Source organism: Nycticebus coucang, chromosome 6 (assembly GCF_027406575.1).
Source record: "Nycticebus coucang isolate mNycCou1 chromosome 6, mNycCou1.pri, whole genome shotgun sequence".
NCBI lineage: Eukaryota > Metazoa > Chordata > Mammalia > Primates > Lorisidae > Nycticebus > Nycticebus coucang.
In genome coordinates, this window is record NC_069785.1 from 34,813,035 (window position 1) to 34,838,338 (window position 25,304).

At 40.8% G+C, this 25,304-nt stretch overlaps 1 protein-coding gene across 6 annotated transcripts in view; it reads left to right on the forward strand.

Annotated features, from left to right (window-relative positions):
• Positions 1-3,347: 3,347 nt before the first annotated feature.
• The window catches only part of SLC12A6 (solute carrier family 12 member 6), a 99,002-nt gene continuing 77,045 nt past the window's right edge, over positions 3,348-25,304 (forward strand). The window contains exons 1-2 of one of the 6 annotated variants that reach the window (XM_053595018.1): positions 3,348-4,187; positions 4,710-4,967. In XM_053595018.1, the coding sequence (XP_053450993.1) occupies positions 4,724-4,967 (244 nt within the window). In that variant the 5' untranslated portion in view covers positions 3,348-4,187; positions 4,710-4,723. Of the gene's footprint in view, positions 4,968-24,317; positions 24,572-25,304 lie in introns of those variants that run through there. The other 5 variants (XM_053595017.1, XM_053595015.1, XM_053595016.1 and 2 more) reach the window with 5 other exon arrangements.

Sequence of the window (25,304 nt, forward strand, 5' to 3'; positions counted from 1 at the left end):
CTTTTAAGTCGAGGGCGGCACCTGTGGCTCAAAGGAGTAGGGCATCGGCCCCATATGCCGGAGGTAGCCGGTTCAAACCCAACCCCGGCCAAAAAAAAAAAAAATTCAATTTAGGGGCGGCGCCTGTGGCTCAACGGAGTAGGGTACCGGTCTCACGTGCCAGAGGTGGCAGGTTCAAACCCAGCCCCGGCCCAAAACTGCAATAAATAAGTAAATAAATAAAAGACAAAATAAAAAGAAAGACTTTTAAGTCCCTACTGTAGTTGAAGTAGTGCTATTAGTGATAGGTGGGTGTTGGAGATAGGGGAAGGAAGGTTAGCTGTTAGCATTCTAACATACCTCTGTCATTGCTTAAGTAATATCTTGCCCCTTGAATTAACATTTTGATTGATAATGAAAGAATTGCCTGGAAGAGTAATCGGCAGCAGCCATGTTGTAGAGGGAAGGCAGGGAATTGGAAATCAAGAGACCAGTATTCTTTGTATAACTTTGAAAAATTTACTTACCCTGTTTAGTCTCTGTTTTCTCTTAGTTTGTAAGTTGTCCTCCAACTCTGAGATTTATAAGTTAATTGGTGGATCTTACTATATCTACAGTGTTTGTCCAACCATCTGAATAGGAATGCCTTTATGTGTTATTGCCCATTTGGAAATATTCCCAGACTTTTAGTTCTGTCCATCAAGAAATCGTCATCTTACATACACCTAACTTTGTATTCTGTTTGACAGTTAACTATGTGGAACTCTATGCAGATTTTTTTTTTTTTGGCAAGGGCCGGGTTTGAACCCACCACTTCTGATAAATGGGGCTGGTTCCCTACTCCTTGAGCCACAGGCGCCGCCCTCTATGCAGATCTTAATTTAGAAGATTACGTGTGAGCTCATCAACCAGGGATTTTTGTGTTTTGTTTTTGTTTTTGTTTTCAAGCTACTGTAGGGGCTTAATTTTTTTTTTTTCAGTTTCTGGCCGGGGCTGGGTTTGAACCCACTACCTCTGGCATATGGGGCTGGCGCCCTACCCCTTTAAGCCACAGGTGCCACCCGGGGGCTTAATTTTTTAAAGCTAGAAATTTCTTCGGATTTGAGCTTCTATCTTGGGGCAGCCATAAATGATTTTAACCCAATTACTTCATATTAGAGGGATAGTAAGGTAAAAATTGTGTACAAGCATTCTAGAAGTGCTAACTTGCTGCTGCTGCTTCTTAAGCTAATCAACTCATTATTTCCTAATCTCTTCCATAGCTTTTGGCATTGGATTTGAATATGTTTGTCCAGTGCTGCTGATTTTAAAATTGCTTTGTTGGGCCGGGCGCAGTGGCTCATACCTGTAATCCCAGTACTTTGGGAGGCTGAGATGGGCAGATTACTTGAGCTTAGGAGTTGGAGACCAGTTTGAGCAAAAGCAGACCTAGTCGCTAAAAATAACCCAGCCTTGTGGCGGGTGCCTGTAGTCCCAGCTATTCAGGAGGCTGAGACCAGCGAATCACTTCAGCCCAGGAGTTTGAGGTTGCTGTGAGCTATGACTCCATGGTACTCTACCAAGGGTGACATAATGAGACTCTGTCTAAATAAATAAATAAATAAAATTGCTTTGTAGGTCAGTTATTTTAATTCTGCAGTCTTTATTTAATATTATACCAAAGCTCTAGACTTCAGAAGCAGATATAACTTAAATCAGCACAATTGTGATTTATGAAGACTGGTCCTGGAAAGGAGTAGTATGTTTTTCTTGTATCCTGCTGTTTGACTATCCCAGCAGAAAAGTTCATGAAAGTTGTTGCTAATAATAAAAAATAAAAATTTCTCAACTTAGGTCATAGGTAATAGAAGACAGTTTTCAAATAAATAAATGTATAGGAATGGTGAAATGAGATGTTTTTAAATTCTTTTTTGAACAACATAATTAAAGTGTGCTGTGGAAGTTTAAGTATAGGTTCAAGTGGTTGTATGATTTTAAAAAGGTTGAAAAACACAGGGTTCTTAGCATTGAATCTGAAGAATATGAAAGAGTTACACAAATAAGGGGATAATGATTGGAGAAGTGTTTAATTTTTTTTGAGACAATCTCGCTCTGTTGCCTAAGGCTAGGGTGCCATGGCATCAGTCTAGCTCACAGCAACCTCAATTCAAGCAATCCTGCCTTCAGCCTCCCCAGTAGGCAAGAAGACTACAGGGGGCTCCACAATGCCCAGCTAATATTTCTATTTTTAGTAGAGACAGGGTCTTGCTCTTACTCAGGCTGGTCCTGAACTGAGCACAAGTGGTCCACCCACTTTGGCCTCTCAGAGGGCTAGGATTATATGCATGAACCACCATGCCCATCCTAGAGAAATGTTGCAAAGGCACAAAAGTCAGTACATCGATTCTGCTGTCAGTTTTTTTTTTTTTTAAGTCGATTGTTGACTGTCTTTCATCTTACAATAAAGAAAAGGATTGGCATTGTTCTATGCTACCAGCTATATAGACTGAAAAGACTTTAACCTGGAAATACTAATGAATACAGAAGAGAAACGGTAAACTGGCATAAATATATGAAGGACTTTTCCTTGAGAGATTTCCTGGGTAGTAATGTCGGAAACATACATTTATAGAGCATTATTGGGCTTGGAGGTAAGAAGAGTCTTAAGAGGTATAGTGTATTGGAATTATGTAGTATGTGTAAGTAAATGCAAATACAGGGTGATAGGAAACAAAAATTGGGTGTCATAACAATCCAGCATCTCTTCATACAGGAATGTCTGTGCAGTTTGAATGAACAGCAGGCCTATCTGAGGAAATTTTTTTTCTTTTGAGACAGTCTCACTATGTCACCCTTGGTAGAGTGCTGTAGTGTCACAGCTCACAGCAACTTCAAACTCTTGAGCTCAAGTGATCTTCTTGCCTGAACCTCTGGAGTAGCTGGGACTACAGGCCCCCCCCCACAACGCTCGACTATTTTTAGAGACGGGGTCTTCTCTGGCTCAGGCTGCTCTCAAACCTTTGAACTCAGGCAATCCACCTGCCTCGGCTTCCCAGAGTGTTAGGATTACAAGTGTGGACCACCGCGCCCGGCCTCATCTGTGCTTTTTAAAGAAATTATAAATGATGTTTTCAGAGATCTATGAGAGATTTTCGGGTTCTGAGACCAAGGGGCCTGGCCAGCTTCCTAAGAGGGATCCAGAGTGAGTTTGTAACACAGCCTGGCCACCAGGTGTAACACTTCACGTGGCTCAGCCCTGGCGCCGACTACAATTCCCATCGTGCCCCTTCCTCCTCAGTTTGGCCCCGCCCCTTCTCCGTTGTGGCCCCAGACGGGCGCAGGCGCAGGCGCGCTACGTTCTGTCTCCGCGGGCTGCAGAGGTTGGGTAGGGCGCTTGGGCACCCTTGAGACAGTGCCGCCCTCCCACTGCTCCCCAAAGCTTTTCTTCGGAAGGTTAACCTCGAATGAGGAACGAGCTGGGCGGGAAGGGAGGGGCTGCGGCGGCGCGGGCACTGCCCGCCGGGCCCGGGGCGGGGGGCAGTGAGGTCACGTAACGGCTGCTCCCGCGTCTGGCCGGCAGCCCGAGCCCTGCTGCGCGCGCCGCGGCTGGGAAACAGTTACCGGCTAGTAAACAACAGCTGCGCGCGCACCGCATCAGCTGGCGCCAGGATCCCGCACCTGCGACCTCCTCCTGCCGGCATCCCCGCTGCCCCTCCTGCCCAGCCGGGGCCAGCTCGCGTGGCGTCTCCTCCTCTGCTGGGATCCGAAGGAAGAACGGCGAGGAGTTGACCTGCGCCGGGGACGGGGTAGGGGAGAAAGCGTTTCCCGGCAAAGGGGTGGCCGGTCCTGTCAGACGCAGGAGAAACCTAGCGAGCCGAACGGGGGCTCAGTGGACTAGCAGCGACTTGTCACGACCCTGACCTGCAGTTTGAGGTGTCTTGATCTGCTAGCCTCCTTCTCCCAGATCCCAGTGACTTTTCTGCCAGAAGAGCGGTCGTGCCACTCCCGCAGACCTTTGGAGGCAGGAATCCGCTCACCCCCTGCATTCTTCTCTGCTCACCCTCCTTTCCTCATTCCCCTCGGTCTAGTATCGTGGGTTATTTTTCCCGTTATGCATGCGCACCTTTTCCACCAGACGCGAGTGGATTATCGACCTCAAAAACACCGGGTGGCTCTACACACACCTCCTCCCTGCCAGACCTGTGAGGTATTCACCTGATACACAACAGGTGGCCGGGTGTACACCTTTTCGCAATCTGATCCACGCTATATTCATTTGATAAGGGTGGGCTACAGGCCCTTTGCTCAGCTAGAACCGTGGGACACTCAGCAGATAAAGGACTGACTACCTCAGGAGGAACCTGGGAGTTGAGGGAAGGGAGGCTTTACCAGCTGCTCTGAGACCATGGCACTGAGCCCTCGGCTCTGTGGACCAGGAGAGATAGATAGGTAGCTCTATATTCTGAAGGAAAGAAGTTATACATGATTGCCATCGTTTTGTCTTTCACTCTTTAACCCCTGAAAAAATTTTTCAGCTATTGCTGGTGTACTTTCTAGGATAGTCGGCTTGAATTCTGGATAGAAGGATTTTTATTTGGGGGCTTTTTGTGTGGTGGGAATCAAGGTAATTGAGTTTTTTTTTTTTAAGTTATCTTTTCTATTTTTACAATCAAAAGTAACTAGAGTAGGAAGAAGATTTTGTGAGGCTTTCCGTTTTTCCTTGTCCTTAAAAAGAAAAATGCATCCTCCAGAAACCACCGCCAAGATGGCTTCAGTTCGATTCATGGTGACACCAACAAAGATCGATGACATTCCAGGTTTGTCAGACACCAGTCCGGACCTCAGCTCTCGATCTAGTTCTCGAGTAAGATTTAGCTCTCGGGAAAGTGTGCCTGAAACAAGCCGTAGTGAGCCCATGAGTGAAATGTCTGGGGCCACCACTTCACTGGCAACAGTTGCACTGGACCCACCCAGTGACCGGACTTCTAACCCCCAGGATGTTACCGAGGGTAAGTAGGCACACGGACAGCAGGGTACTTAAATTACTGGCTTGTTTATCCAGGATATTTATCCAAAACCGTCTACTGCCGAGATGGTTTTCCCATTTTACAATAATCATTAGGTACTGAAAGCACTCTTGAGATGCTTAGGAACCCTTTGCAATAAGGGTTAGCACAGTGGGTCATTGGGTTAGTTGTCATTTGGTCTGTGGTAAAGTGTATGTTGACTTCCTCATTTTTGTCTCCTCAGAACTGAAGTGGGTATTTTGATTAAGGGTGATTATTAAAGAATGTAATCATTTTTCAGCACAGAGAATTCTAAATTTTAAATTTTAGTGGGTTGGATATGTGTTCTGTAGCTGGCTTTGACTATTTCAGTCTTCTTTTAAGGCCAGTTACAAGGAGTAGTCACTGCTCATGTCTTAGTAGCTTTCCACCAAAGACTGAAGTGTGTATTTCAGAATTTTTTTTTTTGAGACAGAATTTCAAGCTGTTATCCTGTGGCATCACAGTTCACAGCAACCTCAAACTCTTGGGCTTAAGCGATTCTCTTGCCTTAGCTTCCCAAGTACCTGGGACTACAAGCACCTGCCACAACGTCCAGCTGTATTTTGGTTGTAGTTGTCATTGTTGTTTGGCAGGCCCAGGCTGGATTCGAACCGGCCAGCTCTGGTGTACGTGGCTGGTGCCCTAGCTGCTGAGCTACATGCACCAAGCCAGTGGAATTCTTTAAACTTGTATTTTTACAGAGACAGTGGGCTGGAGTAGCTAAGCTCACTCAGGATGATGGTGGGCTTTCGAATGGAGGAGTTCTAAAGAGGCCTTTAGGGCCTGATTCCCACATAATTTCTTTACTCTGAGCTTTAGATGCAATGTCTTGAGTATTGAGTCCTTGTAGTGAGCAAGTAACATACAAGCCACTCCTGGCTCATATTCACCATTGCAGATCTTTAGCTTCCTAAACCAGTTTGTGTCAGCTTGCTTGGAAGTTTTCATTTGGTTTAGCGGGAAGAGGTGATGGAGGAGAGGGCAGATAGAAAATGGTAGGTCCTAACGCTTTTTGGACTCTGAAAAAAGTTTAAAAATTTGTGTATTGCTGTATAGGTATTTAGTTTTATGCTATGGTCTAACTAATGCAATCTTTTAGTAACAATTTCTGTTAAGAATCTTAAAGACCCTTAAAAAGATATTCTACCTAAGTTTGAAAACCATAGCTTCAGTCATTGACTTGTAAAAGCAAGACTTGTTTACCATTTTCCGGTATCAGGAAATATTGTTCCTCCTAACCTAAAGGATTCAGGAAACCAGAATGATTTTAGTTCCTTAATTCAGTTGTTGTTTTTAATGTGTGGTCACAAGGTAGATTTAGAAAAGTTCATAGCCTTAGAATTAACTCATCCTTGACTAATCGTTTCTTCTTTTAGGTATATGTTATAGTTTCTCACACTTTTCTCAACTTCTTGACAAATTTTACACTGTTATGTATGTAAATTGTGTTTACGTATGAAATAAAAAATAATTTATAATTTCCTCTTGCTCCAGATTCTAAATTATAGTTTTATTTTTTATCCTTTATACTGTATTTAGGTTTAGGTTATAGAAATAATCAGGAAAAGACTATCCCCAGTGTTAATATTTTTTTTTCTTTTTGAGACCGAGTCTCACTATGTCACTGTTGGTAGAGTGGTATGGTGTCACAGCTCACAGCAACCTCAAACTCTTGGGCTTAAGCAATTCTCTTGCCTCAGTCTCCCAAGTAGCTGGGACTATAGGCGCCCGCCACAAGGCCCACCTATTTTTTTTGTTGTTGTTGCAGTTGTCAGTGTTGTTTGGCAGGCCTGGGCTGGATTTGAACCCTCCAGCTCCGATGTATGTGGCTGACACCCTAGCCACTGAGCTACAGGCACCAAGCCATCAGTGTTAATATTTTTATGTTGCGTTGTCATTAGGTTATAGTTGTTGTTGGACTTGTGACTTAAATGTTATGGAATTGTATTTTTACTCCTTTATTTTATTTTATTTTTTGTAGAGACAGAGTTTCACTTTATTGCCCTCGGTAGAGTGCCGTGGTGTCACACAGCTCACAGCAACCTCCAACTCCTGGGCTTAGGCGATTCTCCTGCCTCAGCCTCCCGAGTAGCTGGGACTACAGGTGCCCGCCACAATGCCCAGCTATTTTTTTGTTGTAGTTTGGTCGGGGCTGGGTTTGAACCCGCCACCCTCGGTATATGGGGCCGGTGCCCTGCTCACTGAGCCACAGGCGCCACCCCTTTACTCCTTTAAAAAGTGGATTTTTTTCAGTAATTTGTTAGACTTGCAGAACAGGATCCTTGTCCAGGCTGCTGTTCTTATATTACCTTTAAGCACTCTTTACGGTCTAAAGTGGTATAGTTTTACACTGTAGGGGTAAAACAAGGGACATGTCTAGGTGAAATCTATGTTGTTTACATGGATACAGAAGTTAAAGTTTGGCTCTCTACGTAATACATTCCTTAATGTTTAAATACTCTCTGGTACCCAGATGAAAGGGAAATTGATAGTATAGCCATTAAAGAACACTTTCCCCTATCCTTATGGAACTAGTTGCCTGCTTTTCCAGTGACCTACTTTTTCTCTTATTCTTTCTATATTTAAAAAGAATTCTTATAATGTCATCATGTGATATATTTTTCCCACTGTTGGAGAGAATGGGTAAGAAACATAGTTATATTACCTTTGCCTTCCTAGTATATGGATGCCCTTGTTATATTTAGATGGAGATTTTTCAAAGGATGCCATTGTCCAGAAAGTCAGAACCTAATGTTCATATACATTTCTCTGTAGGCTGGCTTTAGTATAAGAAAATGACTACCTCATTTTAAGAATAGCTGACTCTAGGCGGCGCCTGTGGCTCAGTCGGTAAGGCGCCGGCCCCATATACGGAGGGTGGTGGGTTCAGACCCGGCCCCAGCCAAACTGCAACCAAAAAAATAGCCGGGCGTTGTGGCGGGCGCTTGTAATCCCAGCTACTCGGGAGGCTGAGGCAAGAGAATCGCGTAAGCCCAGGAGTTGGAGGTTGCTGTGAGCTGTGTGAGGCCACGGCACTCTACTGAGGGCCATAAAGTGAGACTCTGTCTCTACAAAAAAAAAAAAAAAAAAAAAAGAATAGCTGACTCTATTCTTAAATTCATAGTATATTTCAAAGTTATGTTTGCTATTTTAATATTTGTAACTCCTAATTTTTTTGCCCGTTCTATATCTTTCTCTAGTTGTGATGTTAGTGTGATTGTCCTTTCCCCACAATTCCTCCTACATTTGCTCCTGTAGAGAAACTTCCCACCTGAAGTTTCTTTTCTTGTCATTTGCCTTTTATTCACATTACATCATGCAAACAAGGGGTGACACATGAAGTTTTAAATACTTGTTTCTCTGTTTTAGTTTTTCTCATATTAGCCTTCTGACTATATAATTACCTTTCTGCTATCAAGGGGTTTTTCTTTCATTTTGGCATGGCTCTATTTGAATTTATAGGACTGTCCAGTTGGTAAAATCAAGAATCTTAGCAGTATGTTAGATTATGAATGAAGAATACCTTATAAATACACACAAAACTGTTTACAGAACAGGTGAGGTGGCTCATGCCTGTAATCTAGCACTCTGGGAGGCCAGGGTGGCTAAGGGAGGATTGCTTAAGCTCAGGAGTTAGAGACCAGCTAGAGCAAATCAAGACCCATATCTACTAAAAATAGAAAAATTAGCCAGTTGTGGTATCGGGCACCTGTAATCCCAGCTACTCAGGAGGCTGAGCCAGAAGCATCACTTGAGCCCAGGAGTTTGAGGTTGCTGTGAGCTAGGCCAAGGTTGTGGCACTCTAGCCTGGGTGACAGAAGATTCTGTCTCAAAAAAAAAAAGCTGTTTAAAGTGGATGCTTTTGGAAAATTAGTTATGAAAATAGCGTGGAGAGTGGGAATTTTCTTTTGCTGAAACAATTCCGAAGGGTATATACAATTTTTTTTTTTTTTTTTTTTAATTTGGCCGGGGCTGGGTTTGAACCCGCCACCTCCGGCATATGGGACCGGCACCCTACCCGCTGAGCCATAGGCGCCGCCCGGGTATATACAATTTTTTATATTTAGAGTGTATCACTTATTTATAATAGCTTTGTGGGTTTTTTTTCTTTTTGAGAGGCATAGCATATTAGAGCTGATGATTTCTAGAATTTAATTCTAGTCAAATCTCATTTTATTAGCCAGGCATGGTGGTGGGTCCCTGTAGTGCCAGCTGCTTGGAAAGCTTAGACAGGAGAATCGCCGGAGCCAGGAGTTTGAGGTTGCTGTGAGCTATGATGATGCCGCTGCACTCTAGCCTGGGCAAGGGAGTCAGATCCTTCTTGCAAAAAAAAAAAAAAAAAAAGTCAGGGCGGCGCCTGTGGCTCAAGGAGTAGGGCGCCAGTCCCATATGCCGGAGGTGATGGGTTCAAACCCAGCCCCGGCCAAAAAAAAAAAGAAGTCAAACTTCATTTTAATAAATGCTGAAACTAAGACTTATAGAGATCAGTTATTTATAGATCACATAGTGATAAAGCCAAGTCTAAAGCTCAGGCTTCCTAACTTCTTTTTTTTTTTTTTTGGTTTTTGGCTGGGGCTGGGTTTGAACCCACCACCTCCGGCATATGGGACTGGCGCCCTACTCCTTGAGCCAAGGTGCCACCCTTTATAATTTTTTTTAATGAAATTCTATTGTTTATTTATTTTTTTGTTGTTGCAGTTTAGCCAGGGCCGTGTTCAAACCCGCCACCCTTGGTATATGGGTGCCCTATATACACAAGGGCATATAAGGGGCTGGTGCCCTACTCACTGAGCCACAGGCACTACCCCTGACTTCTATCTAGTGTTCTTTCTTACATCATTTTTCCTCTCCTATGATAAAACATACTTTACATTTGCTTAATTAACTATTTAGTTAACCATTAAAGTAACAATACCCCAAAGAGCAAGGAACATACTCTTATGTCTTATGTAGACTCTAATACATGTCAATCTTTTATTAAAAAAATACTCCCCGAGACGCTGATATATATGAGGCATTATAGTATGAATTGTAGGACATACATACGTAACATACAATTTCTTCCCTTATGGAGCTAATGGTATAGTGGTGAAAATGACCAGAACACTTTATTCCTTCACCAGGCATTTATTATTACGAGCATTTATTAAAGGTCAGTGCCTGTGCTGGGTATTGAAGACTGTGTGAATTCATTATTTTTTCTGAAGAAAATTATAATCTAACAGAGAAAGCAAACACATTTCTTTAAAATTTTTAATTTTCTGATTTTTAAACATTTTTTGAGATGGAGTCTCATTCTGTCACCCTGTATAGAGTGCCGTGGCATCATCATAGCTCAATCCTCAAGTCCTCTTGCCCCAGCCTTCCCAGTACCTGGGACTGTAGGCGCCAGCCATGATGCCTGGCTAATTTTTTTCTATTTTTAGTAGAAGCAGGGTCTCTCTTTTGCTCTGGCTGGTCTTAAACTCCTGGGATCAAACAAGCCACTCACCTAAGTCTCCCAGAGTGCTAGGATTACAGGCATGAGTCACCGCACCCAGGCTTGAACTGGACTTTGTTTTTTTTGTTGTTGTTTTTTTTATAGAGACAGAGTCTCACTTTGTCGCCCTCAGTAAAGTGCTGTAACATCACAGCTCACAGCAACCTCTAGCTCTTGGACTTAGGCAATTCTCTTGTGTCAGCCACAACGCCTGACTATTTTGTTGTTGTTGTTGCAGTTTGGTTGGGGCTGTATATGGGGCTGGCACCCTACTCACTGAACCTCTGGCACCGCCCTTGAACTGGACTTTGAAGGGTTGAAAAGAGGTTCACTAAGGGGTTAAGGCACATCACTTTTTTCCTTTAATGTAGTTTCCTACAGAAGTTTTGTTTATTTTGTACCTTCTTAGCCTGCTTAATCACATTCTGTGATAGATTTTTTTTTTTTTTTTTGTAGAGACAGAGTTTCACTTTATCACCCTCGGTAGAGTGCCGTGGCGTCACACAGCTCACAACAACCTCCAACTCCTGGGCTTAGGCGATTCTCCTGCCTCAGCCTCCCTAGTAGCTGGGACTACAGGCGCCTGCCACAACGCCCGGCTATTTTTTGTTGCAGTTTGGCCGGGGCCGGGTTTGAACCCGCCATCCTCGGTATATGGGGCCGGCGCCCTGCTCACTGAACCACAGGCGCTGCCCGATAGATTTTAAACGTATGAAATTTTCAGTATCATGTATTCAGAATACTTGGTTTTAGACGCAGCTATTTTTCTTCTCTGCTGCATACTCCATAGCCAGATTAAACCTGATTTTACCTCTCGAAGCAATCAGGAAAATCCAGTATAAAATCCAGTATATCAGAAATTTTATTGAATAACTATATTCTTCAGCAAATAAATGGCACGGGGTAGAGGAGGAATGATGGGAAGTGAGGAAAAGCCGTTACAGATAAGAAGAGGCATTATCAGTCAAATGCAATGAGTGAACTTGGTTTGGATCCTGATGGGAACAAAGTAACTGTAGAAAGACTTTTGAGATAATTGGGAGAAATTAGAATATAAACATGGTATTAAATAATATTAAAGATTATCCTGAAATTTTTTTAGATATATTTATGATATTGTGCCAATATAAAGACCTCATCTATGAAGATACATATTGGGCCAGTCATAGTGGCTCACACCTGTAATCACAGCACTTTGGGAGACTCTGGCAGAGGATCACTTTAGTCCAGGAATTTGAGACCAACCTGAGCTACATAGCAAGGCCCCATTTCTTAAAAAAAAAAAGCAAAAATGAGCGGCTCCTGTGGCTCAAAGGAGTAGGGCGCTGCCCCATATGCCGGAGGTGGCGAGTTCAAACCCAGCCCTGGCCTAAAACCACAACAACAACAACAACAACAAAAAACCACTTTTTTTTTGTGGAGACAGAGTCTCACTTTATGGCCCTCGGTAGAGTGCTGTGGCCTCACCCAGCTCACAGCAACCTCCAACTCCTGGGCTTAAGGGATTCTCCCGCCTCAGCCTCCCGAATAGCTGGGACTACAGGCGCCTGCCACAACGCCCGGCTATTTTTTGGTTGTAGTTTGGCCGGGGCCGGGTTTGAACCCGCCACCCTCGGTATATGGGGCCGGCGCCCTACCGACGAGGACACTTAAAAATTGAGACAAAGTCTCACTTTGTCACCCTTGGTAGAGTGCTCCGGCATCAGAGCTCACAGCAACCTCAAACTCTTAGGCCCAGGGGATTCTCTTGCCTCAGCCTCCCTTGTAGCTGGGACTACAGGCACCTGCCATGATGCCTGGCTATTTTTTTTATTGTCGTCATTGTTTAGCAGGCCTGGGTGGGATTTGGCCTGGCAGGGATGTGGCCAGCGCCCTAGCCACTGAACTACCAGTGCAGAGACTGTGCTTCCCTTCTTGTGACACTTTGCTTAGGAAAACATTCTCCAGATCATCCAAGTTGTTACAAAATATATGAAATCTTCATCCTTTTTATAGCTGACTAGTATTATATGATATACATATACCACAGTTTATTAATTAATTCATGTGTTGAAAGGCACCTGGTTGATTTCCACATCTTTGTGACTGTGAATTGTGCTGCTATAAATAAATTTGAGTGCAAATGTCCTTAAGGTGAGCGTTTCTAATGCTGATAGTTGATAGTAAAGGCAACTTATGACCTAAACGGACAAGATGCTGCGAGCTTTTGAGTCATGACTACTTCTTTTGCTCTTTGTATATTTCTAAAAACTATAAAAAAACTAAACTACTAAAAACTTGGTGGAAATTACAAAACGTTACCCCTTTGTGCCCTGAGCCATTATGATTCTAAGTTCATGGCTTCAGTGGAGAAAGGCAAGCTGGATTTTAGCCCCCTCTCCTTGGCATTTTGATCTGATGCCTGTGAGCACAACTACACCAAGTGAGTTTGTTGATTCAGGATAATGCCAATTATATTAAGTTTTTGGTGATGTGTGATGTTTAGCTGTAGGTACGAAAGTTTAGAGAGCTATGTGGTAGAAATTATGAAAGCATTTTATTTTGTGAATGTTAAAACAATGTATTATTTTAATGAAGTATTGTATGTTTTTCAAGTGAATGGAAAAATAGGATATCTCTACTAAAACCCTGTGTGATTAGTGCTTTGGTATATTTTGTAGAACCTCAGCAGTTACTGCAGAATAAATATATTGACAAATACAAGCACACACACAAAGCACCTTGCCTTAACTGCAAAAGTGCAATAGATGCTAAATAGGTGTATTATTATCACATTTCTCAGTTCTAAGGTATGTACATTTGCCAATTTTAACGTTGCTGATATTCAGATGCATTTTACTTTTGAATTTTTTTTTTTGCAGTTTTTGGCCAGGGCTGGGTTTGAACCGGCCACCTACAGCATATGGGGCCGGAGCCCTAGTCCTTTGAGCCACAGGTGCTGCCCCACTTTTGAAGAATTTTTAAGTTACTCTTAAATCATTGGTGAAACTTATGGATTTCAGGATCAATTCGATAATGTAAATAGATCAATTTGAAAGGCTATGCAAAACCTGAAATTTTGAAGTTACCTTTGGATATTTTAACTGAAAAAAAAAATGTAATGGCTGAAGTTTTTTCTTAAAATTGCAGAGTTTTTTTTTTGTTTTTGTTTTTTTTAATTTCAGATTAATATGAGGGTACAAACTATTAGGTTACATTGTGTTTGTTAGGTAAAGTCCAAGTTGTAGTTGAGCCTTCTCCCAGGAGGTGAGCCATATACCCTTACATTGTGCCATTTAGGTCAGAGCACACCAGTCCCTCTCCTTCCTCCCTGTTTGTTTTTTCAAGTCGGGGTCTCTCTGTGTCACTCAGGCTTGAAATGCAGTAGTGAGCTATAGTTCACTGCAGCCTCAAACTCCTGGGCTCAAGCAATCCTCCCCACCTTAGCCTTTCAAGTAGCTAGTACTAACTTAAGGTGAACTTCACCATGCCTGGCTCATTTCTTTATATTTTTTAAGAGATGGAGTTTTTCTCTATTGCCCAGGCATGTCTCAAACTCCAGGCCTCATGTGATGCTCTCACCTTGACCTTCCAAAGTGCTGGGATTACAGGCATAAGCCACCTAGCTCAGCCAAAATGCAGTTTTTTTTTTTGAGACAGAGAGTCTCAAGCTGTTGCCCTCAGTAGAGTGGCACCGAGGGTGACATAGTGAGACTCTGTTGAAAAACGCAGCAATATAATATTATTAGGAAATGAAGAGTATGTTTAAGTCTTAATCCTAATTTTAGTCTTTTAAATAATTTCTCTGTTATCTTAGCTCAGAGCTGGGCCTTAGTCTCTAGTTTCCTAGCTAAATTAACCAGTGTTACCTTTTGGTTTGCCTTTTTATTACTGCATTGCTAAACCTTGTAACATTACTAGTGGCCTTCTGAAATCCATGCAAAAAATTCCGTTGATAACAGTTCTGTTTTCAGTCATAACTATTTAGTAAATGACTTTAATTTTTGTCTAAGTGGTCCCTGAATTCCCCCCAATTTTATCAGATAGGTCTGTTTTTACTTTGGAGTAAAGCTATTTTTCATATTGTTATTTTCTTAAAAAAGGACAGTAATAAGTTAAAAGCTCTTTGTAAAAATATTTATTTTTAATTATGGGTACATAATGGTTGTATGTATTTATGGGGTATATGTGAAATTAAAAACTCTTTTGTACACATGTACATATTCACTTTGAAGAGCTTGAGAAATTGAACCCAATGAAAATTTACCTTTATTTTGAGATCATTTGCATGTATCATATTTAAACTTTTTCTTTTTTTTTTTTTTTTTTTCTGTTTGAGACAGAATCTCACTATGTTGCCCTTGGTAGAGTGCCATGGTGTCACAGCTCACAGCAACCTACAACTCCTGGGCTTAAGAGATTCTCTTACCTCAGCCTCCCAAGTAGCTGGCACTATAGGTGCCTGCCACAATGCATGGCTATTTTTTTTTTTGTAGTTGTCATTGTTGTTTAGCTGACCCAGGCCGAGTTCGAACCCACCAGCCTTGATGCATGTGGCCAGCCTTGATGCATGTGGCTAGCGCCGTAACTACAGGTGCTGAGCCCTAAACTTTTTTTTACAGACAGAAATAATACATACATTCACAACTGGCTAATTTACATCCTCTAATACATGCAAAAGATTATGCTCTGTTAATTTTATTTTTCTAGTTTAGCAATGTGCTACATTTCAAATACAAATTTTTCTTTTCATTTTTTTGAGACAGTTTCACTATGTCGCCCTTGGTAGAGTGTGGTGGCATCACAGCTCACAGCAGTCTCAAACTCTTGGGCTTAAGCAATGCTCGGCTATATTTTGGTTGTAGTTGTCATTGTTTGACAGATCCAGGTTGGGTTCGAACCCACCAGCTCTGGTGTTTGCGGCTGGTGCCCTAGCCGCTGAGCTATAAGTGCCGAGCCTTTTTATTTTTTTTGAGACAGAGTCTCACTATGTCACCCTCAGTGCCACTGAATGGAGGGTGACAACTTGAAAATCTGTCTCAAAAAACAAACAAACAAAAAAACAGTTATTGATTTAGTTACATTAGTCCATCTTTTAGGGGAAGAAGAAAGCAGTGACTTGTAAAAACAAGGAAATTTTATTTTGGATTATGTTTTCATTTTCCTTTCCTTACATTTTTAGAAATATGTCCTTAGTTTTGACAATATGTTGCTGCTTAAAGTTAGGGGTTTTTTTTATACACTGTTTTTATGTTGACTAAAAGTCCATTTTTAATCTAGTAAGTTCAGGTATTTCATAATAGAAGAATGAAATGTCATATATCAGAAGTGAAGCTTTGAGTAAGGTACTCAACAATCCTTGCTTACAGTTATCAAGCCTGCCTCGTTTGTCAGTGATTCTTGGGGCTTGTCCTACCTAGGCTTTAAAGACATTAGACTAATGAAAGAGATGGTGTCCTTGATAAAGAGATGCAATATGGAGAAAAGATAACAGTGGAAACTGAGGACTTGAAGGATTAAAGAGGCATTTGACAATCCCTCCTTTAGTATTTGAGTCAGCAGCCAAATGGCTGAGGTAGCTATCAAGTTAGCTAGCCGTCTACTGTTCCACTACATTCATTCCGCTAGTTCTTGAGGTTCTTTCTTTGCTTATATTGAATTGTACTTATATTCCTAGTTTTATATTGCCTCTGATTCTATAGTAAATTGGATAACAAAACTGTGAGGTCCTGAGGGCAGGAACAATTTCTTCCTCTCCATTTCATTCCTGTTTCCTAGCACATAGTGGGCACTCAAATATTATTGAGATAATGATATGATTTTTTTCAGTTTTCAGTGAAGCATGGGATTTTTTGATGCTTTCTCTTAGAAAATTCTTTGCCTTCCTTGTTGTGCAATATTATGAATCCACTAGGAAATAATGTCTTTTACATATTTAATATCTTTCAGTTTTTAGTTCCAAAGTTCATTATATATTTACCAGTGATACCATTTCATAAAAATCCCTTTTCATAGACAATTTCATTTAATTTTGAGATTCAATTTCTTATGATTTAGAAGTTTTAAGTAGTGAGTCCTTACCATCTTATGTTAGTTGGTCTTTAACAAAGTAATTGATTGGGGTGGCACCTGTGGCTCAGTGAGTAGGGCGCTCCCCCATATACTGAGGGTGGGGGTTCAAACCTGGCCCTGGCCGTGGCCAAACTGCAACAAAAAAAATTAGCCAGGCTTTGTGGCAGGCACCTATTGTTCCACCTGCTTGGAAGGCTGAGGCAAGAGAATCTCGCCTAAGCCCAAGAGCTGGAGGTTGCTGTGAGGTGTGACACACCTCTGTACTCTACCGAGGTTGACAGAGTGAGACTCTGTCTCTAAAAAAAAATAATAACAAAATCATTGATTCACTCAATTCTTTTTGTCTACATTGTAAGGCAAAATTTAGAATTTGTGATCATTTTGATATTTTTAACTAATATTTACTATCTCAGTAGCAGAGGAATAAAAGGGTTTGCTGAATATGATAAATAAAAGTATATGCATCTTCTATTTAAGAATGAGAGTTTAGGGCGGCGCCTGTGGCTCAGCGGGTAGGGCGCCAGTCCCATATGCCAGAGGTGGCGGGTTCAAACCCAGCCCCGGCCAAATTTAAAAAAAAAAAAAAAGAATGAGAGTTTAAGGCCAGGTGCCATGGCTCACGCTGGTAATCCTAGCAACTATGGGAGGCTGAGATGGTGGATTGTCTGAACTCAGGAGTGCAAGACCAAGACCTCATCTCCAATAAATAGCCAAATGTTGTGGCAGGTGACTGTAATCCCAGCTACTTGAGAGGCTGAGGCAAGAGGCTGGCTTGACCCCAAGAGTTTGAGGTTACTGTGAGCTATGACCCCATGGCACTCTACTGTAGGCAGCAGAGTGAGACTTTGTCTCAAAAAAAAAAAAAAAGACTCCTCTAGCTATAGTAGTAACTAAATTTAACTAATGAACGGCTCACTCTCTTCCTGTAAGATATTTACATTCTCTAACACTAAACTCTTCAGAGCGTAGTATGCAGACAGTGCTAGCTGTGACTATTTATTACCTGTCTGTGAGGAAGTAAATTCAGAAGTTGAGAGTTGGGGATAGGGGCTCATGCCTGTAATCCTAGTAATTTAGGAGGCTGAGTGAGGCAGGAGAATTGCTTGAGGCTAAGAGTTCCAGACCACTGGAGGCAACATAGTGAGCCTTAATCTCTTAAAAAAAAAAAATAAGAGGAATTTGTACCTATAGTCTCAGTTACTCTGGAGACTGAGATAGGAGGATTGCTTGTGCTCAGGAGTTTGAGGCTGCAATGGGCTTATGATTTTGCCACCATACTCAAGTCCGTGCTACAGAGGGAGACGCCATGTCTTTTTAAAAAAAAAAAAAAAAAGAAGAAGAAAGAAAAAATTGAATTTTTAGAAACTTGCATAGTAATTTGATAGAGCAATTTTATGTCTGTTGATTTTAATAATAAAACGTTTAGACTTGTATTTGGCCTATCTGTAGTTTATTTTTCTAGTGATTTTTTTTTTTTTTTTTTTTTGAGACAGAGTCTCATTTTGTCGCCCTTGGTAGAGTGCTAGGGCATCATAGCTCACAGCAACCTCAAACTCTTGGGCTCAAGCAATTCTCTTGCCTCAGCCTCCTGAGTACCTGGGACTACAGGCACCTCCACAATACCCAGCTAATAATTCATTATTTTTTTACAAACTTATTAGCCCACAACGATTTGGAAATTTAAAGAAAAAGAATACCAGATAAAATTTGCAAAGCACTGTTCTGAAACAGTGGTTCACAACTTTTTGTATGTTTGCCTAACAGCTTCTGAATAATAACCATACTCAAAGGGAGGTGTGGGGTGATGTTTCCCTACCAATGGTCTTTTGAAATGTATCTAAATAGGAGTGAGGAAGTGTGATATTTTTCTTAAACATTGCTCTAACACATATGACCTCTTCTTTCTCTACCTATATAAAGATAAGAAATTAAAATTTTTTGGTAAGTTTTATACTTGTTTAGAAATTATGTAATTCAGATATTTTATTTTGAGATAGAGTTTCACTGTCCCCCAGGCTAGAGTGCAGTGGCATCATCATACCTCACTGCAACCTAAAATCCTTGGGCTCAATCTTCCTGCCTCAGCTTCCTGAGTTGCTGGAACTTCAGGTGTGCACCATCACACTTGGCTAATTTTTCTGTAGAGACAGTGTCTCACTCTTGCTTAGTCTGGTCTCAAATTCCAGGCCACAAGGAATTCTCCCACCTCAGCCTCCCAGAGTGCTAGGATTACAGAAGTGAGCCACCTTGCCTGGCATGCTAACTTTTTTTTTTTTTTGTAAAGACAGAGTCTCACTTTATGGCCCTCGGTAGAGTGCCGTGGCATCACACAGCTCACAGCAACCTCCAGCTCCTGGGCTTAAGCGATTCTCTTGCCTCAGCCTCCCGAGCAGCTGGGACTACAGGCGCCCGCCACAGCACCCAGCTATTTTTTTTGTTGCAGTTTGGCCGGGGCTGGGTTTGAACCCGCCACCCTCGGCATATGGGGCCGGCGCCCTACTCACTGAGCCACAGGCGCCGCCACTTTTTTTTAACAGACGTAATATAGTCACAAAAATGTTTTATCGAAACTAATTAGTAACTTAAATATGATATTTGACCTAATGTATAAAGCACTGTGGGCATAATACTATTATAAATGCCCCTTTTGCCCAAACCTGGCCCATCTTATTACTTTGAAATACCTGTATAAAATATACAGGTATTTTTAAAAAGTATAAAAATTTTTTAAAATGAGAATCATCATACATTTATGCTTTTAAAAAGTATAAAAATGTCAAAATCTTACCTGTACGATGATTCTCATTTCAAACAGTATTCAATGCTCTACAGTTAAAGTATAAGAAAAGCATTTGTGTACCTCCCTAAATTTCATGTGAAATGGAATTTGACCCTTGTTTGCTTTATTCTCAGATCCAAAGATCTTTAGGTTTCAGTGAACCTAAAGATCATTGTATTTTTGTATCATTATATTTTGATCATTGTATTCATTGTATCAATGAACCTAAATTCATTGTATTTTTCTAACATTTTATTATGAAAATTTTCAAACATACAGAAAATTTGAAAGAATCATAGAGTGATCAAATGTATCCCTGCCCCCTAGATGCTAACATTAACATTTTGTGATTTTTTTTGTCCCATATTTATTCCTCCATTAGTCCTTCTATTTTTGAATCATTTCAAAGTAGGTTGTACACATCAGTATGCTTTACACCTAGACACTTTATTATGCATATAATTAATGTGTTATATGTAATTTGTAATGTTTTTAAGATTTATCCATGTTTAATGTACCGGTAGTTCATCCTTATTTATTGTTGAATAATAATTTGTTGTATAAATGTACCACAGGTTATTTTCTTTTCTATTTTTTTTTTTTTTTTTGTAGAGACAGAGTCTCACTTTATGGCCCTCGGTAGAGTGCCGTGGCCTCACACAGCTCACAGCAACCTCCAACTCCTGGGCTTAAGCAATTCTCTTGCCCCAGCCTCCCGAGCAGCTGGGACTACAGGCGCGCGCCACAACGTCCGGCTATTTTTTGGTTGCAGTTTGGCCGGGGCTGGGTTTGTACCCGCCACCCTCGGCATATGGGGCCGGCGCCTTACCCACTGAGCCACAGGCGCCGCCCATACCACAGGTTATTTATCTCGTTGGATGCCTGGATTGTTTCTTGTTTGTGGTGTTATGAATAAAGCAGCATTTTTTTGAAGTTTTTATGAACTTCAGCATTTTTTTGAAGTTTTTATGAACAAAAAAATAAAGCATTTTTTTGAAGTTTTTATGAACTTATGCTTTTATTTTTCTTGGGAAAAAATACCTGGAAGAGGATTTGCTGGGTCACAGGATAGTTGTATGTTTTAGATTTGTGAAAAAACTGCCAGAACTTTTTCCAAAGTGATTGTGACATTTTATACTCCTACCAATGTTTGCACTACATCTTTGCCAATAGTCTTTTAAATTGTTATTTTAGTTTGCATTTCCCTAATAACCAATGATGTTGAGCACTTTTTCAAGTAGATTTAGCTATTTGTATGCTTTCCCTTGTCAATTGTCATTTAAATCATTTGCCCATTTTATACTGAGTTGTTTTATTATTAAATTGTAGGGGATTTTTGCGTATTCTAGATATAAGTCAAGTAAATGTTTTGTGTATATTATCTTCAAGTTTATGACTTGCCTATTCATTTTTATAATGGTGTCAGTTCATGGTATTTTTGAACATTTTATTATGAAAATTTTCAAACATAACAGGAAGTTGACAGACTTTTATAGTGAACATCTGTATACCCACCACCCTCATGCTGTCATTAACATTTTATTATACTTGTTCTTTTACTCATCTTTCATCTATCCTATTATATGCATTTTAAGGTAAGCTGCGGACATCAGTTCACTTTTCCCAAATTCCTTCCCACATTTTTTTTTTTTTTTTTGTGTAGAGACAGAGTCTCACTGTACCACCGTTGGGTAGAGTGCCGTGGCGTCACACGACTCACAGCAACCTCTAACTCTTGGGCTTACACGATTCTCTTGCCTCAGCCTCCCGAGCAGCTGGGACTACAGGCGCCTGCCACAATGCCTGGCTATTTTTTGGTTGCAGTTTGGCCGGGGCTGGGTTTGAACCCGCCACCCTCGGCATATGGGGCCAGCGCCCTACTCACTGAGCCACAGGCGCCGCCCTCTTTCCCACATTTTTAATTAGTATTCAGTATTTTGTTTGCTTTCATTTTGAGATAAACATTTAATGTAATGAAATGCACAAATTTTATGTAGATATTGGCTGAGTTTCGACAAATGTATGTATCTGTGGAACCCTTTAGGATTCTATCAAGATGTAGAATAATTCTGTACCCACATATTAATTTGTTATAAAAATAGAGGGAAAAAATGTAGAATATTACTATCACTCCAGGTAGTTCTCATGCCAGGAGAACTCTCCAGGTAGTCTCAGTTAATTTCCACCTCTGTACCCCCAGAGGCAAACATTGTCCTGATTTTTTTCACCGCAAGTAAGTTTTCCTGTTCTTATAACAGTGGATTCACATATTATGTACTCTTTGGTTTAAAGCTTCTCTAACCTAGCATAATGTTTTTGAGATTTATCCATGTTATTGAACCCATCAGCAGTTCCTTTAGTAATCCTTTGGATAACTGTATCACACTGTATTCATTCTCTTGTGGATAAACACCTGGGGTGTTTCCTGTTTAGGATGTTATGAATAAACTGCTATGAACATTTTTATACAAGTCCTTTTATGGAATATATTTGCCTTTTTTTTTAGACAGTGTCTCACTTTGTTCCCCTCAGTAGAGTGCTGTAGCGTTACAGCTCACAGCAACCTCGAACTCTTGGGCTTAAGTGATTCTTTTGCCTCAGCCTCCCAAGTAGCTGGGACTACAGGTGCCCACCACAATGCCCAGCTATTTTAGAGACAGGGTCTCAGTCTGGCTCAGGCTGGTCTTGAACTCCTGAGCTCAGGCAATCTACCTGCCTCAGCCTCCCAGAGTGCTAGGATTACAGGCTTGAGCCACCATGCCTGGCTGAATATATTTGCATTTTTAGCGATAAATACCTACCTATGGAATTGCCAGGTTATAGGGGAAAACGGCAAATCCTTTTCCAGAATGGTAGTACTAATTTACACCAACAACAGGGTATTACTATTCTTTTTGTTTCACATTCTCACCTAATTTGAAAGTGTATTGTACTTTAACTAGCTGTTTTCTGTTTCTTTCTTTCTTTTTTTTTTTTTTTGACAAGTCTCATTCTGTCACCCTGGGTAGAGTGCTGTGGTATCATCAGAGCTCACAGCAACTTCAAATTCTTAGGCTCAAATAATCCTGCCTCAGCCTCCCAAGTATCTGAGACTACAGGTCTACCCACCACAATGCTGGGCTGTTTTTTCCCTATTTTAGCAGAGACAGGGTGGAGGGACAGGTGGGGTGGGGTTCTCCCTCTTCCTTAAAGTTGGTCTGGAACTCCTGAGCTCAAGCAGTCCACCCTCCTCAGCCTTCCAGAGTGCTAGGATTACAGGTGTGACTCACAATGCCCAGCTCAAATAGCTATTTTTTTTCCCTTTTCTTTCTTTCTTTCTTTCTTTCTTTTTTTTTTTAAGAGACAGACTCTCACTTTGTCAACTTCTAGCTCTTGGGCTTAGATATTCTCTTGCCTCAGCCTCCTAAGTAGCTGGGACTACAGGCGCCCGCCACAATGACCGACCACCCGGCTATTTTTCTGTTGCAGTTTGGCCAGGGTTGGATTCGAATCTCCCAACCTCAGTATATGGGGCTGGCGCCCTGCTCACTAAGCCACAGGCGCCGTCCCAAATAGCTATTTCTTATATCTCACCTTTTTTATCTAATCACTCCTCATGCACATTACTCACACACCGCAGCTTTACCAGTTTCCACCCAGCTTTTTTTGTCCTACTTTAACTTAGTGTGTGCCAGGGGAGTCTAACTGCGGCTGACTTATCCTTATCTGTGGTGGCAGATATCATGAAAATTACACATGGAACTTTTTTATGCTTGTCAGCTTTCATTAGTGTTTGTATTTGATGTGTGGCCCAAGACAACTCTTCAGTAAGCATTCCTAGCCAGCCATGGGCTGCAGCTGGACACCCATAGAAGTTTCTAGTGCAATGGAAAGCACGAAGTGGATTTACAATACTATTGATTTCCTTCTATTTTAGAAGTGGTATATATATTTGAATGAATGAGTACTGTAACCCATTGTTACTTCTGTTAAATTTAACATACACTTGTCCACTGGAAGGCATTCCTGACAACAAAGGCCTTATACTACATATTATATCGTCAACATGGAAATGAACAGAGGTTTCAATTTGTTGAACCCCTTTGCTAAGTGCAGAAGTAGAGCCTCACACTCTATTAAAGTCAGTTAAAGTCACAAACTGAGAATTTGATGTAAGCAGTTATAAAATATACCAAGACTTAGGTATGTTATTTTAAATACGTGCTAGTGGAACTTCATACCTCTTAGATTTCCTTGGATTTTTTCCCCTTATTTTTATTAATCTCTTAAATATTCCCCAGTATGGATTTTTTTCCCCTTATTTTTATTAATCTCTTAAATATTCCCCAGTATGGATTTTTTTTTCCTTTGAAACAAAGCATGTAACCTCTCTGTACAATATAAAGTATTCTGAAGTCTTTCCTTTAAATTTTTTTTGTTCTTTTAATTGAACTTATACTTGGGAGAAAGTTGATTTCTTTTCTTGGATATCCTTGTATACCCTATAATGTTTAAAACTGCCTTATATAAAATATGTAAGTGTTCATTAAATATTTGTTGAATGATCCCACCTCACAGATAAGACAATCTTTTACTTATTTGACCTTTTTTATATGCTTTGAAATAAAGTAAGAACACAAGCTTACAAATAGTATATCTTTCATTTTCTAAGTTAATGTAGTGCTAGTCTTTCTTTAAGGAGGCCGGTTTGTAAAATGAACTGTTCCCTAATGTTGCTTGTGTGAAATATGAGGGCAGAGGTTGAGATCATGATGTGCACATAGGGATAGCAGTAACTTCAATGAAGGAAGCAAATGGGGGCACAAACAGTGAGCTGTGGTTCACTGGGAATTCTGCCCAGTCTCCAGCTCTGGGAAAGCAGCCTAAACAGTTCTTAGGGTTCTTCAGGTTAATAACAAGAAGCAAGGGTGGAGTGCTTAATCCTTTTAAGTGAATGATAAACACTGTTGAAGGCGTGTCTTCAAGCACCCTACTCCCGCTGGGCTGTAGGTCACGTGAGCTTAAAGTACTTCCCGGATTCCCACCCTCTACCTCCTGTAGGTAATGATCAGAGTCTAAAAGGAGGACAGCAAGGAAGAGGTAGACAGATTGGAAGGAAGTTTAAATACTGAAGGAGCAAAGTATTTCTGACTGTAACAATGCCACACTTTACTGTGACTAAGGTAGAGGACCCAGAGGAGGGGGCAGCAGCTTCCGTCTCTCTAGAGCCTAGTTTAGCAGAAATAAAAGCCCGGATTCAGGATTCAGATGAACCAGGTAAGTACTCAACTTGGAGCTTTTAGAACCTGTGAAGTTTTTTGCGAGAGAAATGGTAATTAAAATATCAAAATTCAAAATGCCTTATGGATGAAGAAAAGTGTTGTGGTTAATGTGTTTTTCAGTCAGTTGTTTCATTCCCGTGTATATCTGATAACTTCTCTTACTTTTTTCACACACCAATTTTTTTCCCCCACAATGAAGTCTCTGTTCATTATCAGCCAGTGAAATTCAATCAGTGGCAATGTATGAAAGGAGTTTTCAAGCAAAAAGAAAGGTACAGTAAAGGTCAATTTATATGGAATTTAGAATTCAATTTTACACAGTTTAGATCGTATCTGGAAAAGACTGCAGAGCCAACTAGTAGATGACATTTAAACTTTATGTGATATTATATAAAGAGGGAGCATGGTCCAGCAGTTTTGTACCATGGACTTTGTCTGTACTTGTGAATTCTCAAGTAATTCAGTATTTTGCCTTAGTTTACCAGCTAAACAGTAATTCAATAATGAATGATCTAAGAATTCTTTAATTGACAGCACAAAAGTGCAATAGATGGTTATTATGGTGACTAGAATAGCATCAGGTTTAATAAAATTATGTGAATATGATTATCCCTATTATTTCTTTAAACGGTAGCAGTTACATTTGCCAGGGGAATTGTGGTTTTGGAGTTTTAAACATCCAGTTAAAATCTTAGTTAATGTTATGGTATTAAATTTAGTACAGTTTG